This window comes from Bufo gargarizans, chromosome 1, assembly GCF_014858855.1.
Source record: "Bufo gargarizans isolate SCDJY-AF-19 chromosome 1, ASM1485885v1, whole genome shotgun sequence".
In the NCBI taxonomy this organism is placed as follows: Eukaryota; Metazoa; Chordata; class Amphibia; order Anura; family Bufonidae; genus Bufo; species Bufo gargarizans.
In genome coordinates, this window is record NC_058080.1 from 213593660 (window position 1) to 213611372 (window position 17713).

General features: G+C 42.8%; 1 protein-coding gene across 1 annotated transcript in view; it reads right to left on the minus strand.

Moving 5' to 3' along the window:
• The window catches only part of LOC122945932 (bifunctional heparan sulfate N-deacetylase/N-sulfotransferase 3-like), a 550006-nt gene that overhangs the window by 55258 nt on the left and 477035 nt on the right, over window positions 1–17713 (minus strand). The window contains exon 9 of the mRNA XM_044305192.1: window positions 2387–2561. Within this exon, the coding sequence (XP_044161127.1) occupies window positions 2387–2561 (175 nt within the window). The remainder of the gene's footprint in view (window positions 1–2386; window positions 2562–17713) is intronic.

Below are 17713 nucleotides of genomic sequence, written 5' to 3' on the forward strand. Positions count from 1 at the left end.
CTTCCATGAAGGCCATATTTGCCAAAGGTCTTTTGCAGTCAAGCGGGGTTCTGATTTGCCTTCCTAGCAATCCTACAAGCAGCTGTACTGGTTTTGCAATTCTTTTGACCTCCACTGATCCTGTTAATTGCTATTTCATAACTACACTTCAAACTGAGGAAATGGCAACCAGAAAACTCTTCGCTATCTTCTTATAGCCTTCTTCTGCTTTGTGGGCCTCAATCATTTTCATTTTCAGAGTTTAAATAGCTGTTTTGAAGAACCCACGGCTGCTATTAAACCCAAATAACCCGAACCAAAATAACACACTAATATTGCTTAAAATGTTAAAAAGTGTGTTTCAGCTTTAACTTTATTCCTTTTGGAGATCATTTCATCTTTAACTTGCTTACCTGTTCATAGTAACAGTAATTTTTACCAGGGTTTGACTTTTTCATGCCACTGTATATTGGCAACTGTTTCCTAGGGAATTACCTGAATTCATACAGTATATGTGGTTCTGTCTGTGAGTTAGGAAGGCACAGACAGATTATTGTTTTGTCTCTGCTTTCTAGTGGTGAAAGGAAGGAATGAAGGAAGGAAGGAATTGCAAATTTATCAACCCATTTGAGTTGTGTCTGTACATAAGAGATAAAAGTGTTGGAATGGGAGACATAAGAAAGCAAAATGTATGACTGACAGAGAGGAAGACAGGTAGTGGCGGTATTTACTACCATGCAAACCACGCAATTGCCTAGGGTATAACAGCATGATCCATGTCACTGGATGTAAGAAATTTTTATATATATATATATATATATATATATATATATTGAGACAGTGACAGATCTAACACAGGTTAGAGGCAAGGAAGGGGTGGATAACTCGGCCCACACCCCTATTTCCACCACATGTGAAACCAGCTGGAGGTATTCAGGCTGGCACAAAGCACCTCCCAGGGTGTCAGTAAGGGGGGAGTGTGCAAACAGAGGCCTGGTGAGGATCTGTGAGTGTGGTCTCAGCTGGGCAAGGCTGAGAGACCACGAGGCTGGGAGATATTCTGACCGTGCTGCAGCCTGGGGATTGGTGGACTATTGGCCTGAGAAGGCTGCACCTGAAACAGTGTGTGAACTGTGATGTATACTGTAGGTGAGTCAGAGAGACACGTCTTATGTTTTAGTTAGTGCCCAGATGGGCAGGCTTTTAGTTTGTACTGTTTCTGTTTGTGCTTTTGCCTCAATAAAGCACTGTTTGAACATGAAAATCCCTTGTCTGTGAAGATAGCTGTGAGCCTGACCCCAGTGAAAGAGAGCTACCCCTCACTAATATATATATATTATATTATAATGCCCCCAGTATTATATATACATATAGTGATATGGAGCATGCTGGTATAACTTCATGCATATAATTATATATGTAAAGCTGATATAACCTGGGCATCTTTTGTATATAATTATAGTATATAATTATAGATTTACAGTGTGTATGTATATATATATATATACTGTAAATCTATAATTATATACAGAAGATGCCCAGTTTATAATGTTATATCAGCTTTGCATATATAATTATATGCAGGAGATGTCCAAGTTATACCAGCATGCTCCATATCACTATATGTATATATATATATATATATATATATATATAAATACTGGGGGCATTATAACTGCACTATTTATACTGGGGGGTTCTGTGGGAGCATTATTATTTAGCACAATATGGAGGGCACTATTACTAATAGAGGTGCTTTTGGGGAGCATTATCACTGTAGGGGGCACAATTGCTAATGAGGGTACTCTAGGAAATAATTATTTATATTAGTGGGACTTTTAGGAGCATTTGGGGGAATATCTATAGCGCACTGTTATTTCATAAATATAGTATATAGGGGTAATGGGTAACACAGTGGGTACTACATTGGGGGCAGCAAGATAAAACTATTGGTGCACCAGGAGGGGAGGCTGTTGGAAAAATGAAAGAAAAAAAAAACTAAGATCTCTGTGTGCCTAACTCTGCAGAGATGAGACATAGCTGAAATAATTTCTCATGATGGTCTGGTATGAATGGACAAAATGAGGAGAGAGAACTTCTGCATCAGAGGAGACATCTTACACATGAACAGTATATAGCGCTATATGTAATGTCCAATTCAAATATGTCTTAAACAGTAAGGATGGGTTGGATTGAGAATTTGGCATGGGGGGGAGACTTAATTTAAATTTTTACTAAGGATGTAGATACAATGGTGGACAAACAGGGAACCTATGCTGGGAATGGCAATTCCTGGCTGGCTGTTTTGATTAGGGCTTAGAAATGTCAAGACAGCCCCTGGATATAGGTAGACCATAACAATGGTTATTAGCTGATATTATCTTAGGTGTATACAGAAAATTCTTACCTGGTACCATGAATATGCTCGATCTGAGGGATCAATAAGAATCGTAATAATTTTTGCCTTTGGGATTAAAGCACCAGCACGTTTAGGAGCTTCTTCAGAATGAAAATAGTTGGCACTTTTCTCAAACAGGAAATCACTGGTCACATTTGATGGGATTGGAAAAAAATCCATGTACCTAAGAAAAGACAGTAAAAACTATAATCCTAACAATTACAGATTAAGATACTTTTCATGTATTCTATATTTTGTTTTAGAAATCAAATAATTTCTCTGCCATAAAAAATTGAATCTCGAAAAAATCCCAAATGCAGAATGTATCATAAAATATACATATACAGTATATATTTTCTTTTTGATACTACCATTTAGAATTACTCTGAAACTTTCCCATGCTGTAAAAAACTTTGCCTTCATCAAAAAAATTGTCCATGGCATTCTGTCACTTTGTTGAGGTCATTAGCAGACATTGCATCCTCTATTTCCTAAAACTACTCCAACGGGCTGGATTAACTTGATGGTCGTGTTTTGTACCATATGGTCAAACGTATACAACAGCTCAATAGAATTGAGATCTGTGAGTGTTCTTGCCAATCCTTTATGGACGGAATTCCAGCTGACCAAGAACCACATTTACTCAGTGGGCGGTAAAGGACATGTATTGTCCTTGACCATAGCTACAGCTCCCTATGTTGGCACTGCCATGAACTTTAGCAGACACCGACAGGCTCAAGGACTGGCCCACCTTCTGCACAACATACGTGTGCAGAGCTGGTACAGTCTTTTTGTAGAAGTAATGATGGCTGGGGACTCTCCACCTTGGCTCGGCATAAGCCATCAGTTCTCTGAAAGGTACAAATTCAACCAAATGGAAAGAGAGGGACTGTAGCACCAGCAACTTGGCCAGGAGCACGTTCAGCTTCTGCGCCGTTGGATGAGTGCACGCATACTGTTGTCTTTTTGCAATCACCTCAGTGATTGATTACTGGTTAAATGAGTTAGGAGTAGGAGGAGGAGCATCAGCACCAGTAGGTGATGGAAAGGAAACACAGCTCCGTTCTTCTGAGTTGGGAGTGCCTTGACTGCTGAAAAAGTGTTGCGGCCCGCTAGGAGACAACAAAATTAGCACTACGGTTTTTCAAGGCCACTTTATTTTGTTGCTGCATGTGTTGATGTAGGGCCATTGTGCGAACATTGGCACCCTGGACACACTTCACCTTCTGCCCACAGATTCTACACATGGCCACCCTGACATCCTCCAGCAACTTGATGAAAAATTCCCACACCAGTGAGTATGGCATTTCCCCCCCACCACTGCATACTGACTGCCTGCTGCTGCTGCTTCTATGGACCCATGCACTGCTAGATGTTTCCATACAGGTAGGCTACTGAGTAGCAGACATTCTACCTCGGGCACATTTGGCTCCAAATCTCACACTACTGCCACCCTGCTGACTCATTGCTATGCTAGCACCCTGCTGGCTCAGCCTCTGTCTCATGTGCAAGCTGCCAGCCTCTTCTCCTGATAATGATGATGCAAGTCAATGATATCACCCTCACTAGTCTCAGGGCTGCGTGCCTGACCGCTCGCAACACCTGCTCCCATGTGACTCTCATTGTCTCTACTTGCCTACCTACAAGAGGAAGCACCAGATCTCTCCTCAAAATGTTGGCTGGGTAGTAGCTGCTCAATATGCTCAATATCAATATCCTCAAAATGCTCTTCTTTTCTGAAAGCTGAGTTCAGATCCAAGTTTTAAAGGGGTATTCTACTTTTACTGAAGTTATTCAACGAAGTCTCACAACACTTTGCGAATAACTAACTCATCAGAGGCCATACGTTTTATTGCTGTATGGATCTCTGTACAGCATTAATACAAAGTTTTGGGCGAAGCGACTTCGGATCTAGGATCTGAAGCTTGCTTCACTCATCACCACTACAGATGGATCTGGATAGATTGGGGGCTTGAGCAGAGAACTGTCAAATTAGGTTTAACACTGATAAATGTAAGGTTATGCACATGGGAAGGAATAATACAAGTTACCCATACATACTAAATGGTAAAATACTGGGTAACACTGACATGGAAAAGGACTTTTAGTGCACAGAAAACTAAACTGTAGAAACCAGTGTCAGACATCTGCTGCCAGGGCCAATAAGATAATGTTTTGCATCAATAGATGCACATGATGAGAACATAGTCCTGCCACTTTACAAATCTCAAGTCAGACCACACATGGAGTACTGTGTACAGTTCTGGGCTCCTGTGAACAAGGCAGACATAGCAGAGCTGGAGAGGGTTCAGATGAGGGCAACTAAAGTGATACCTGGAATGGGTAGACTACAATACCCTGAAAGATTATTAAAATTAGGGTTATTCAGCTTAGAAAAAAGACTTCTAAGGGGAGATCGAATAACTATGTATAAATATATCAGGGGTCAGTACAGAGATAGAAACATAGAAACATAGAATGTGTCGGCAGATAAGAACCATTTGGCCCATCTAGTCTGCCCAATATACTAAATACTATGGATAGCCCCTGGCCCCATCTTATATGAAGGATGGCCTTATGCCTATCCCATGCATGCTAAAACTCCAACACTGTATTTGCAGCTACCACTTCTACAGGAAGGCTATTCCATGCATCCACTACTCTCTCAGTAAAGTAATACTTTCTGATATTACTTTTAAACCTTTGCCCATCTAATTTAAAACTATGTCCTCTTGTAGCAGTTTTTCTTCTTTTAAATATTCTCTCCTTTTTTACCTTGTTGATTCCCTTTATGTATTTAAAAGTTTCTATCATATCCCCTCTGTCTCGTCTTTCTTCCAAGCTATACATGTTAAGTTCCTTTAATCTTTCCTGGTAAGTTTTATCCTGCAATTCATGTACCAGTTTAGTAGCTCTTCTCTGAACTCTCTCCAAAGTATCAATATCCTTCTGGAGATATGGTCTCCAGTACTGAGCACAATACTCCAAATGAGGTCTCACTAGTGCTCTGTAGAGCGGCATGAGCACCTCCCTCTTTCTACAGTTTTTTTTGTTTCAATAGTTTTTATTGAGTTTATCAATATAGAAAAAAAAGAACATAAAGCCTCGGGCATTCCCGATTGGTAAACAATAATGAATAACACAAAAACGTTCTTCCGTACGAAGAAACCAGTATGCATTACGAATACTATAAATGCCTGCTATCAGCAAAAATATTATTGAGTTGAGATAAGTGGCTACCTATGTCTTAAACTCAAAACCAATGGCCAATTGTCTGAATGTCTACACCGCAGACCAGGATGTTTTTACTTGTCACGACTATAGAGTTTCTAAAATTGGGTACTATATGGGGAACACGACCATGGCTTCCAATTTTGGAGGAACCTATCATACCCTCCCCCCCCCAAAGCTATAATTCTCTCATATGAGTATGTGATATTAAGTGTACCTATCAATTCAGAGATGTCCGGTATACAGTCATGTGAAAAAATTAGGACACCCTTTGAAAGCATGTGGTTTTTTGTAACATTTTTAATAAAAGGTTATTTCATCTCCGTTTCAACAATACAGAGAGATTAAAGTAATCCAACTAAACAAAGAAAACTGAAGAAAAGTCTTTTCAAGATCTTCTGTAAATGTCATTCTACAAAAATGCCTATTCTAACTGAGGAAAAAGATAGGACACCCTTGCCCCTAATAGCGAGTGTTATCTCCTTTGGCTGAAATAACTGCAGTGAGACGGTTCTTGTAGCCATCTACCAGTCTTCGACATCGGTCTGAGGAAATTTTACCCCACTCCTCAATGCAGAACTTTTTCAGCTGTGAGATGTTTGAGGGGTTTCTTGCACGTACAGCCCTTTTCAAGTCACCCCACAGCATCTCAATGGGATTCAAATCTGGACTTTGACTTGGCCATTCCAGGACTCTCCATTTCTTCTTTTTCAGCCAATCTTTGGTTGATTTACTAGTATGTTTTGGGTCATTGTCATGTTGCATGGTCCAGTTCCGCTTCAGCTTTAATTTTCTAACTGATGGTCTCACATGTTCTTCAAGCACCTTCTGATACACAGTAGAATTCATCGTGGATTCTATGATGGTGAGCTGACCAGGTCCTGCTGCAGCAAAGCAGCCCCAAACCATGACACTTCCACCTCCATGCTTCACAGTTGGTATGAGGTTCTTTTCTTGGAATGCTGTGTTTGGTTTACGCCAAACATGTCCTCTGCTGTTGTGTCCAAATAATTCAATTTTGGACTCATCTGTCCAAAGAACATTATTCCAGAAGTCCTGGTCTTTGTCAACTTTATCTCTGGCAAATGTCAGTCTGGCCTCGATGTTTCTCTTGGAAAGCAAAGGTTTCCTCCTTGCACACCTCCCATGCAAGTTAAACTTGTACAGTCTCTTTCTGATTGTAGAGGCATGTACTTCTACATCAACAGTAGCCAGAGCCTGCTGTAGTTCTCGAGATGACACTTTAGGGTTTTGGAGACCTCTTTTAGCATCTTGCGGTCTGCTCTTGGGGTGAACTTGCTGGGGCGACCAGTCCTGGGCATGTTGGCAGTTGTTTTGAAAGCCCTCCACTTGTAGACTATCTTCCGGACAGTGGAATGGCTGATTTCAAAATCTTTTGAGATCTTTTTAAATCCCTTCCCAGACTCATAGGCTGCTACAATCTTTTTTCTGAAGTCCTCTGACAGCTCTTTTGCTCTCACCATGGTGCTCACTCTCACTTCAACAGTCAGGAGCACACCAAACTAAATGTCTGAGGTTTAAATAGGGCAAGCCTCATTCAACATGCAGAGTAACGATCTACTAATTATGTGCACCTGGTGTGATATACCTGTGTGAGATCTGAGCCAATTTAAGAGGGAATACATGTGAGGGTGTCCTATCTTTTTCCTCAGTTAGAATAGGCATTTTTGTAGAATGACATTTACAGAAGATCTTGAAAATACTTTTCTTCAGTTTTCTTTGTTTAGTTGGATTACTTTAATCTCTCTGTATTGTTGAAACGGAGATGAAATAACCTTTTATTAAAAATGTTACAAAAAACCACATGCTTTCAAAGGGTGTCCTAATTTTTTCACATGACTGTATCTTGGGTTTTCCACTTTTGCAACAGTAATAGTTTCGCTGTCACACAGAAGATACAGTGTATGGCCCTCAGGCGGACAGGTAGGGCATCAACTTCTATCAGTAACAGGACCATTTGTGGTGACCATGTCATCCCAAAAGGTACAATTTTGGCCAATAATTCCTTACAGTCAGACCAGTACATTTGTATCTTAGGACATTGCCATAATATATGAAACAGGGTACCTCTACATCTGCATCCTCTCCAACATCTATCAGATACTGAGTCATACATAAGTGCCAGTTTATCCTGCGTATAATACCATCTTAATCGGCCACCAGAGGACACAGGTAGCTCTGTAAAGTAGCACCAACCACCACTACACTACACTACACCCCCCCTGTCACTTATTAACCCCTTATGAACCCCTGATCACCCCATATAGACTCCCTCTTCACCCCCCTGTCATTGATCACCCCCCTGTCATTGATCACCCCCCTGTAAGGCTCCATTCAGATGTCCGTATGTGTTTTACGGATCCATGCATCCATGGATCAGATCCGCAAAACACATACGGACGTCTGAATGGAGCCTTACCAGGGGGGTCATCAATGACAGGGGGGTGATCACCCCATATACACTCCTTGATCACCCCCTGTCATTGATCACCCCCCTGTAAGGCTCCATTCAGTCGCCCGTATGTGTTTTACGGATCCACGCATCCATGGATCGGATCCGCAAAACATATACGGACGTCTGAATGGAGCCTTACAGGGGGGTGATCAATGAAAGGGGGGTGATCACCCCATATACACTCCCTGATCACCCCCTGTCATTGATCACCCCCCTGTAAGGCTCCATTCAGACGCCCGTATGTGTTTTACGGATCCACGCATCCATGGATCGAATCCGCAAAACACATACGGACGTCTGAATGGAGCCTTACAGGGGGGTGATTAGGGAGTCTATATGGGATGATCACCCCCCTGTAAGGCTCCATTCGGACGTCCGTATGTGTTTTACGGATCCACGCATCCATGGATCGGATCCGCAAAACACATACGGACGTCTGAATGGAGCCTTACAGGTGGGTGATCACCCCATATACACTCCCTGATCACCCCCCTGTAAGGCTCCATTCAGACGTCCGTATGTGTTTTGCGGATCCGATCCATGGATCCGCAAAACACATACGGACGTCTGAATGGAGCCTGACAGGGGGGTGATCACCCCATATACACTCCCTGATCACCCCCCCTGTATCTCGGAAAAAGACTACTTTTCCCATTTTTTTATACAAAGTTGGCATTTGACCAAGATATTTATCTCACCCAGCATGGGTGTATGTAAAATGACACCCCAAAACTAGAGTTGAGCGAACACCTGGATGTTCGGGTTCGAGAAGTTCGGCCGAACATCCCGGAAATGTTCGGGTTCGGAATCCGAACCCGATCCGAACTTCGTCCCGAACCCGAACCCCATTGAAGTCAATGGGGACCCGAACTTTTCGGCACTAAAACGGCTGTAAAACAGCCCAGGAAAGGGCTAGAGGGCTGCAAAAGGCAGCAACATGTAGGTAAATCCCCTGCAAACAAATGTGGATAGGGAAATTAATTAAAATAAAAATTAAATAAATAAAAATTAACCAAAATCAATTGGAGAGAGGTTCCATAGCAGAGAATCTGGCTTCCCGTCACCCACCACTGGAACAGTCCATTCTCAGATATTTAGGCCCCGGCACCCAGGCAGAGGAGAGAGGTCCCGTAACAGACAATCTGGCTTCATGTCAGCAGAGAATCAGTCTTCATGTCATAGCAGAGAATCAGGCTTCACGTCACCCACCACTGTAAGAGTCCATTTTCATAAATTTAGGCCCAGCACCCAGGCAGAGGAGAGAGGTCCCGTAACAGAGGATCTGGCTTCATGTCAGCAGAGAATCAGTCTGCATGTCATAGCAGAGAATCAGGCTTCACGTCAGCCACCACTGCAACAGTCCATTGTCATAAATTTAGGCCCAGCACCCAGGCAGAGGAGAGAGGTCCCGTAACAGAGGATCTGGCTTCATGTCAGCAGAGAATCAGTCTGCATGTCATAGCAGAGAATCAGGCTTCACGTCAGCCACCACTGCAACAGTCCATTGTCATAAATTTAGGCCCAGCACCCAGGCAGAGGAGAGAGGTCCCGTAACAGACAATCTGGCTTCATGTCAGCAGAGAATTAGTCTGCATGTCATAGCAGAGAATGAGGCTTCACGTCAGCCACCACTGCAACAGTCCATTGGCATATATTTAGGCCTAGCACACAGGCAGAGGAGAGAGGTCCCGTAACAGACAATCTGGCTTCATGTCAGCAGAGAATCAGTCTGCATGTCATAGCAGAGAATGAGGCTTCACGTCACCCACCACTGCAACAGTCCATTGGCATATATTTAGGCCTAGCACACAGGCAGAGCAGAGAGGTCCCGTAACAGACAATCTGGCTTCATGACAGCAGAGAATCAGTCTGCATGTCATAGCAGAGAATGAGGCTTCACGTCACCCACCACTGCAACAGTCCATTGGCATATATTTAGGCCTAGCACACAGGCAGAGCAGAGAGGTCCCGTAACAGACAATCTGGCTTCATGACAGCAGAGAATCAGTCTGCATGTCATAGCAGAGAATGAAGCTTCACGTCACCCACCATGTCCGACCATGTCCACGACCATGTCCACGTCCGCGTCCCTTACTAGATGTTTTTCTCATTGTTATGGTTCACCACAACAACAAATATATTATTTGGCCCAATGTATTGTATTCAAATTCAGCGGGATATAAATTTGAGGCCTAGTATTTAGGCGCTGGGTGACCGGTATGGATTTAGTGACAGAATTAGACTTGGAAATGCACAGAAGCGTGTGTGTGTGAAGTTATTCTGAATGACCCAATGTGCACCTTGAATATTATATACCCTTTTAGGGATAGATTTCAAATAGCTCTGATATAGCAGAAACCACTAAATTATGAAACTGCTAAATTGGGAATTGTATTTCAACCCAGAACAAAAAATGTGCTTTGACGGACACTAAATAACTTTCCCAGCCACAACAGGACAGCGGTAACGAGAGATTTAGCAGGATATAAATTTGAGGCCTAGTATTTAGGTGCTGGGTGACAGGTATGGGTTTAGTGACAGAATTAGACTTGGAAATACACAGTAGCGGGTGTGTGTGAAGTTATTCTGAATGACCCAATGTGCACCTTGAATATTATATACCCTTTTAGGGATAGATTTCAAATAGCTCTGATATAGCAGAACCACTAAATTATGAAATTGTTAAATTGGGAATTGTATTTAAACCCAGAACAAAAAATGTGCTTTGACGGACACTAAATAACTTTCCCAGCCACAACAGGACAGCGGTAACGAGAGATTTAGCGGGATATAAATTTGAGGCCTAGTATTTAGGCGCTGGGTGACCGGTATGGATTTAGTGACAGAATTAGACTGGGATATGGCCAAAAAATAACCACACTATTGCTGGTTAAATGCACTTGGTGACGGGCGCAGCTTGCCCCTGATTTAGTATATGGCCAAAAAATGAACAGACTATTGCTGGTTAAATGCACTTGGTGTCACAGCTTGACGCACCACACTACTGAGGGTTAAATGCACTTGGTGACGGGCGCAGCTTGCCCCTGATGTAGTATATGGCCAAAAAATGAACAGACTATTGCTGGTTAAATGCACTTGGTGTGACAGCTTCACCCTGATGTAGGCTTTAGCCAAAAAACAACCACACCATTGAGGGTTAAATGCACTTGGTGACAGGCGCAGCTTGCCCCTGATTTAGTATATGGCCAAAAAAATGAACAGACTATTGCTGGTTAAATGCACTTGGTGTGACAGCTTCACCCTGATGTAGGCTTTAGCCAAAAAACAACCACACCATTGAGGGTTAAATGCACTTGGTCGCAGCTTGGATGCACTTGGTCGCAGCACCGCACAAGACACAAAATGGCCGCCGATCACCCCAGAAAAAAGTGACTGACAAACGGTCTGGGCAGCCTAAAAACAGTGAGTGAGCATTTGAATTTCAGCAGCTCAATGATGCACAGCTGCAGATCGATCGATTAATCAAGTGAAGTCCTTTGGAGGAGTTAATCTGCCTAATCTCGCCCTACTGTCGCATCCGCAACCTCTCCCTACGCTAATCAGAGCAGAGTGACGGGCGGCGCTATGTGACTCCAGCTTAAATAGAGGCTGGGTCACATGGTGCTCTGGCCAATCACAGCCATGCCAATAGTAGGCATGGCTGTGACGGCCTCTTGGGGCAAGTAGTATGACGCTTGTTGATTGGCTGCTTTGCAGCCTTTCAAAAAGCGCCAAGAAAGCGTCACAAAAGCGCCAAGAAAGCGACGAACACCGAACCCGAACCCGGACTTTTACGAAAATGTCCGGGTTCGGGTCCGTGTCACGGACACCCCAAAATTCGGTACGAACCCGAACTATACAGTTCGAGTTCGCTCATCCCTACCCAAAACACATTCCCCAACTTCTCCTGAGTACGGCGATACCACATGTGTGACACTTTTTTGCAGCCTAGGTGGGCAAAGGGGCCCACATTCCAAAGAGCACCTTTTGGATTTCACCGGCCATTTTTTACAGATTTTGATTTCAAACTACTTTGCACGCATTTGGGCCCCTAAAATGCCAGGTCAGTATAACTACCCCACAAATGATCCCATTTTGGAAGGAAGACACCGAAAGGTATTTCTTGATGGGCATAGTGAGTTCATGGAAGTTTTTATTTTTTGTCACAAGTTAGTGGAATATGAGACTTTGTAAGGAAAAAAAATTAAAAAAAAATCATCATTTTCCGCTAACTTGTGACAAAAAATAAAAAGTTCTATGAACTCACTATGCCCATCAGCGAATACCTTAGGGGGTCTACTTTCCGAAATGGGGTTATTTGTGGGGTGTTTCTACTGTCTGGGCATTGTAGAACCTCAGGAAACATGACAGGTGCTCAGAAAGTCAGAGCTGCTTCAAAAAGCGGAAATTCACATTTTTGTACCATAGTTTGTAAACGCTATAACTTTTGTTATAAATCTGTGACAAATCTGTTTGGAGAAGTAGTGTCCGAGCATTGAAAAGGGGAGGGAGGCGATTGTGGGGGGAGTGTCCGTGTCTGCTAATACATGATACCTGGACCACGCTTTCAGTGATGCCAACACCGTCGGGCCAAAGTTTTTGGGAGTGGGGCAAGCTTAACAGCCCCTCTAAAGAGTATGGGGCAGCTTGAGAGGTTTCAAGCTGGACCCAGGGCAGATCCCGGGAGGGCTGTGTCCAACCCTTCAACATGGAAACCAAGGATGTTATATAGTACAATTTTAAATCCGGCAACGCTAGGCCTCCCATGCGGCGTTCCCTGGTCATAATGTCTCAGGCTATCCTGGGGTGTTTTTTGTCCCATACATATCTAGAGAGGAGTGAATGTGCTCTGGAAAAAAACCTTTCTGGGATGGATATTGGCAGAGTGCGATACAAATATAAAAACTTAGGAAGAATGAACATTTTAAATGTAGCAATCCTCCCCATCCACGAGGTGTCAAGTTTGGCAAAATCTGAGAGTTCCTTTTCTGTGGACAGTAGTAAGGCGTCATAATTATGAGTGTATAGCAGATTTTGGGAAGAGGACATATTTACTCCTAGGTATTTGATGCTATCAAGCCGCCAGTCAAACTTCCATGTGTTGCGAAGGTTCACCACCTGTTGCTCTGGCATGTGAATAGGTAGGGCTTGCATCTTTGAGGCATTTAGATGGTAGAATGATAGGTCACCATAGATGGACATCTGGGCCATAACCTCCTTTAAGGATTCCATTGGATTGGTTAGGGTCAGACATACGTCATCCGCATATAAGGATATGAAGTGAGAGCTTCCACCTATATTAACCCCTACTATACGGGAGTCCTGTCTGATCACCTGGGCCAGTGGTTCCATGGCTATTATAAATATGAGGGGTGAGAGAGGGACACCCTTGTCGAGTTCCGTTTGTAAGCTCGAATAACTCTGACAAGGCTCCGTTCACATATGTTCTGGCCGTGGGGTTTCTATAAAGTGCCCTAATGGCTGTGAGTATATGCCCTGTAATTCCCATTCTTTCAAGTACTGAAAAGGCAAAGGCCCAACGGAGCCTGTCCCTTTTCAGCATCCAATGCTAGGGCAAATGTGGGGGTTCTATTCTGTTGGACACGGTGTAGGATACCTAGGATGCATCTTGGATTATAATAAGTCTGCCGGGTTGGGACGAATCCCGCTTGGTCCACATGTATAATAGAAGGGAGAATTTTCACTAGACGGGTGGCCAATAGTTTCGCATAAATTTTCACATTCTGGTTTAGCAGGGATATGGGCCTACAATTTTGGGGCCTGTCTGGGTCTTTGCCCGTTTTAGGGAGTGTTATTATTAGAGCCTGTAGATTTTCAACTGGCAGGGAACCTTGGGACATAGCTATTTGGCAGAAGTCCATTAGGTAAGGGCTGATGATCTGTTTAAACTGCTTATAATAGTGGCTAGCAAAGCCGTCAGGGCCAGGCGCCTTGTCTTTCGGGAGAGATGCAATCACCGCCTCCACCTCCTCGGTCCCAATTGGGGAATTGAGACCCCCCTCTTTCAACTGTTAATGCCTCTCCCTATACACCCAAGCATTATGCTAGCATTTCCTACTGCTCTATGACATTGTCTGCCTACCTTTAAGTCTTCTGAAATAATGACCCCTAAATCCCTTTTCTCAGATACTGAGGTTAGGACTGTATCACTGATTTTATATTCTACTCTTGGGTTTTTACGCCCTAGGTGCATTATCTTGCACTTATCAACATTACATTTTAGTTGCCAGATTTTTGACCATTCCTCTAGTTTTCCTAAATCCTTTTCCATTTGGTGTATCCCTCCAGGAACATCAACCCTGTTACAAATCTTTGCGTCATCAGCAAAAAGACACACCTTACCATCGAGGCCTTCTGCAATTTCGCTGATAAAGATATTAAACAATATGGGTCCCAGAACAGATCCCTGAGGTACCCCACAGATTTCTCCCATCATCTATCTATCCCCTGGACTGTGACTGTGACAAGGGGACATCCACTGCGTCTGGAGGAAAAAATGTTTGTACACAAACATAGAAGAGGATTCTATACTATGGAATTCTTTGCCTGAGGAGGTGGTGATGGAAGTTTTTGGAGATGTCGTTGATCCAGAGAGTTATTATGATTGCCTGATTGGAGTCAGGAAGAAATTAGGAAAATTAGCTTTATATACAGTGCTGCCCATAAGTATTCATACCCCTGGCAAATTTTGACTTAAAGTTACTTTTATTCAACCAGCAAGTAATAAGGCACACAAAAGCCCGCTTGGCCTTTGCAAAAGCTCATCTGGACAAAGAAGAAGACTTCTGGTCTTCTGTGTTATGGTCAGATTAAACCAAAATTGAATTGTTTGGTCACAATGATGTTTCCTTCATTTGGCGTAAGAAAGGAGAAGCCTTCAACCCAAAGAACACCATCTCCACTGCCAATCATGGTGGTGGGAACCTTATGCTTTGGGGGTGTTTTTCAGCCAATGGACCAGGGAACCTAATCATAGTAAACGGCACCATGAAAAAAGATCAATACATGAGGATGCTCAACGACAACATGAAGCAGTCTGCAGAGAAACTTGGCCTTGGGCACCAGTGGACATTTCAGCATGACAATGACCCAAAACACACAGCAAAAGTGGTTAAGAAATGGTTAGCAGACAACAACATTAACGTTTTGGAGTGGCCCAGCCAGAGTCCAGACTTGAAACCAATTGAGAATCTGTGGAGGGAGCTAAATATCAGGGTGATTGCAAGAAGACCCTCCAACCTGAAAGATTTGGAGCTCATTGCTAAAGATGAAAGGGCAAAAATACCTGTGGAGACATACAAAAAGCTGGTCTGCAATTATAGGAAGCGTTTGATTGCTGTAATAGCCAATAAAGGCTTTTCTATTGATTATTGAGAAGGGTATGAATAATTTGGGACTGGACACTTTTTGCTCAAATGTAATCAAAAGCTGAGAAATGTTTTATTTTTTCCACAATAATGCCTCTTGTACATAGTCTTATTATCTTTTGGGAGACACCTATGTCATTTCCCGTCAAAAAATTACTTGCTGGTTGAATAAAAGTGACTTTAAGTCAAAATTTGCCAGGGGTATGAATAATTATGGGCAGCACTGTATGTATACATATATATATATATATATATATATATATATATATATACATACACATTTTTTTCTTTGAATATAAAAATATTCTTTGGATCTTTCCAGTGCTGTAATTTAACTTCACTACTTCACATCCAAAAAGCTGACTGGGGAGAAGCAAGTTATTAGATGTCAACTAAGAAAAGCTGAGGTAATGATTAAAGTCCTGCTTGTAATTCAGCACAAGCCAGCAGTGTCTTGCACTCATTTTACTTCCCATGGTTAGTGAAAGTTAAGTTTTATAGAGGTACAGAGTAATCAATGGTCAACAGAAGTAGAATAAATTGACTTCATGGAATAAAGTTCAGACTTGTGAAAGTTGCTGAAAATGATCTATAAAAAGCCATGGTAAATATGAGAAATCTATACCATTCGGGGCTCAGATACAATGGTTACTATCTAGTGATGAGTGGCATAGGCAATATTCGTTTTTGCGATATTTCGTGGATTTTTCCACATAATATTCACAATAAATTCACGAATTCTAGAATTCGTGATCTCTATACACCACCACAATGAATTTGAAATTAAACAAACAGGATGTGCTTTAACTGCAGACTGTCAGCTTTAGTTTGAGGGTATTTACATCCAAATCAGGTGAACGGTGTAGGAATTACAACAGTTTGCATATGTGCCTCCCACTTGTTAAGGGACCAAAAGTAATGGGACAGAATAATAATCATAAATCAAACTTTCAATTTTTAATACTTGGTTGCAAATCCTTTTGCAGTCAATTACAGACTGAAGTCTGAAATGCATAGACATCACCAGACACTGGGTTTCATCGCTGGTGATGATCTGCCAGGCCTCTACTGCAACTGTCTTCAGTTCCTGCTTGTTCTTGGGGCATTTTCCCTTCAGTTTTGTCTGCAGCAAGTGAAATGCATGCATTGAATGTTCTGACGTCTGGGTTTTCCGGTTTAACTGGGGGAGAGGTGTTGTGGGGCTTTTTCCATATTCCATATCCGTTTGCTCACACACACACTGACCTCCCGGATTGATTGCTCGGACGAACCAGGAAATCAATTCCCAAAACAATCAACCCACCAACCAATTGAAATCTGCGGACTATATACAGCTGTATGGGTATGGTTGGAAAGGTGGAGGGGATTGGTATAATCATCGTTACTGCAGCAATCATCTGTATTGGACATTTTCGTGAATAATTGTCTTCACATATTGTGTAACCCATGTGGCTGGTGGCACGTGGGTTCCCCTATGTGTTTATTTGCTTGCAGCACCCCGGGCTGAGTGATTGAGCGGCAATATATCTTGGGGATATTCTCGCGGTCCCTATCAACTCCGTGACTCTGAGATACCACCCGCCATTAGGGCAAAGTAGCTAACAATATGCCGCCCAAATACAATAGGAAATCAGAGGGTTCTGGATCACCCAAAGCTGGGGCTGGAAACAGCCCACAGGCTAGAATGGAAAAATATCTGAAATCACCCATATCCAAGCCCAGAGGGGAAAAAAAAAATGACGGAGCCAGCAGAGAGTTTGGCGGACCCGCCACTGCAGGCGGAACTGCCAACTCATAAATTGAGGGGACTCGACCCAGACAGATTAGATACTATAGACAGTAAGCTGGTAGACATATTGGGGGTAGTCCAGACCACGAATCAATCGGTGATAGACATTTCCACCACTGTAAAGACATTACAGATCGACATCACTTTAATTAGAGATGATATGAACAAAATAAGGGCGAGCATTAAACAATTAGAGTCAGGACTGGTGAAGGTGCAAACAGAACAGAGACAAATGGCGAAGAGGATAGATGACTTAGATAGGGAAAATAAGCGGTTCAATATGAAGCTGACAGATCTGGAGGACAGAGCGCGCAGGAACAACTTGAGAATAGTGGGTTTCCCTGAAGGCGTAGAGGGGGAAAACCCTGGTGAATTTATACAAAAATGGCTAATACAGGCATTGGGAACTGGAGGGAACTCACCCACGCTTTGCGTGGAGCGAGCCCACAGAA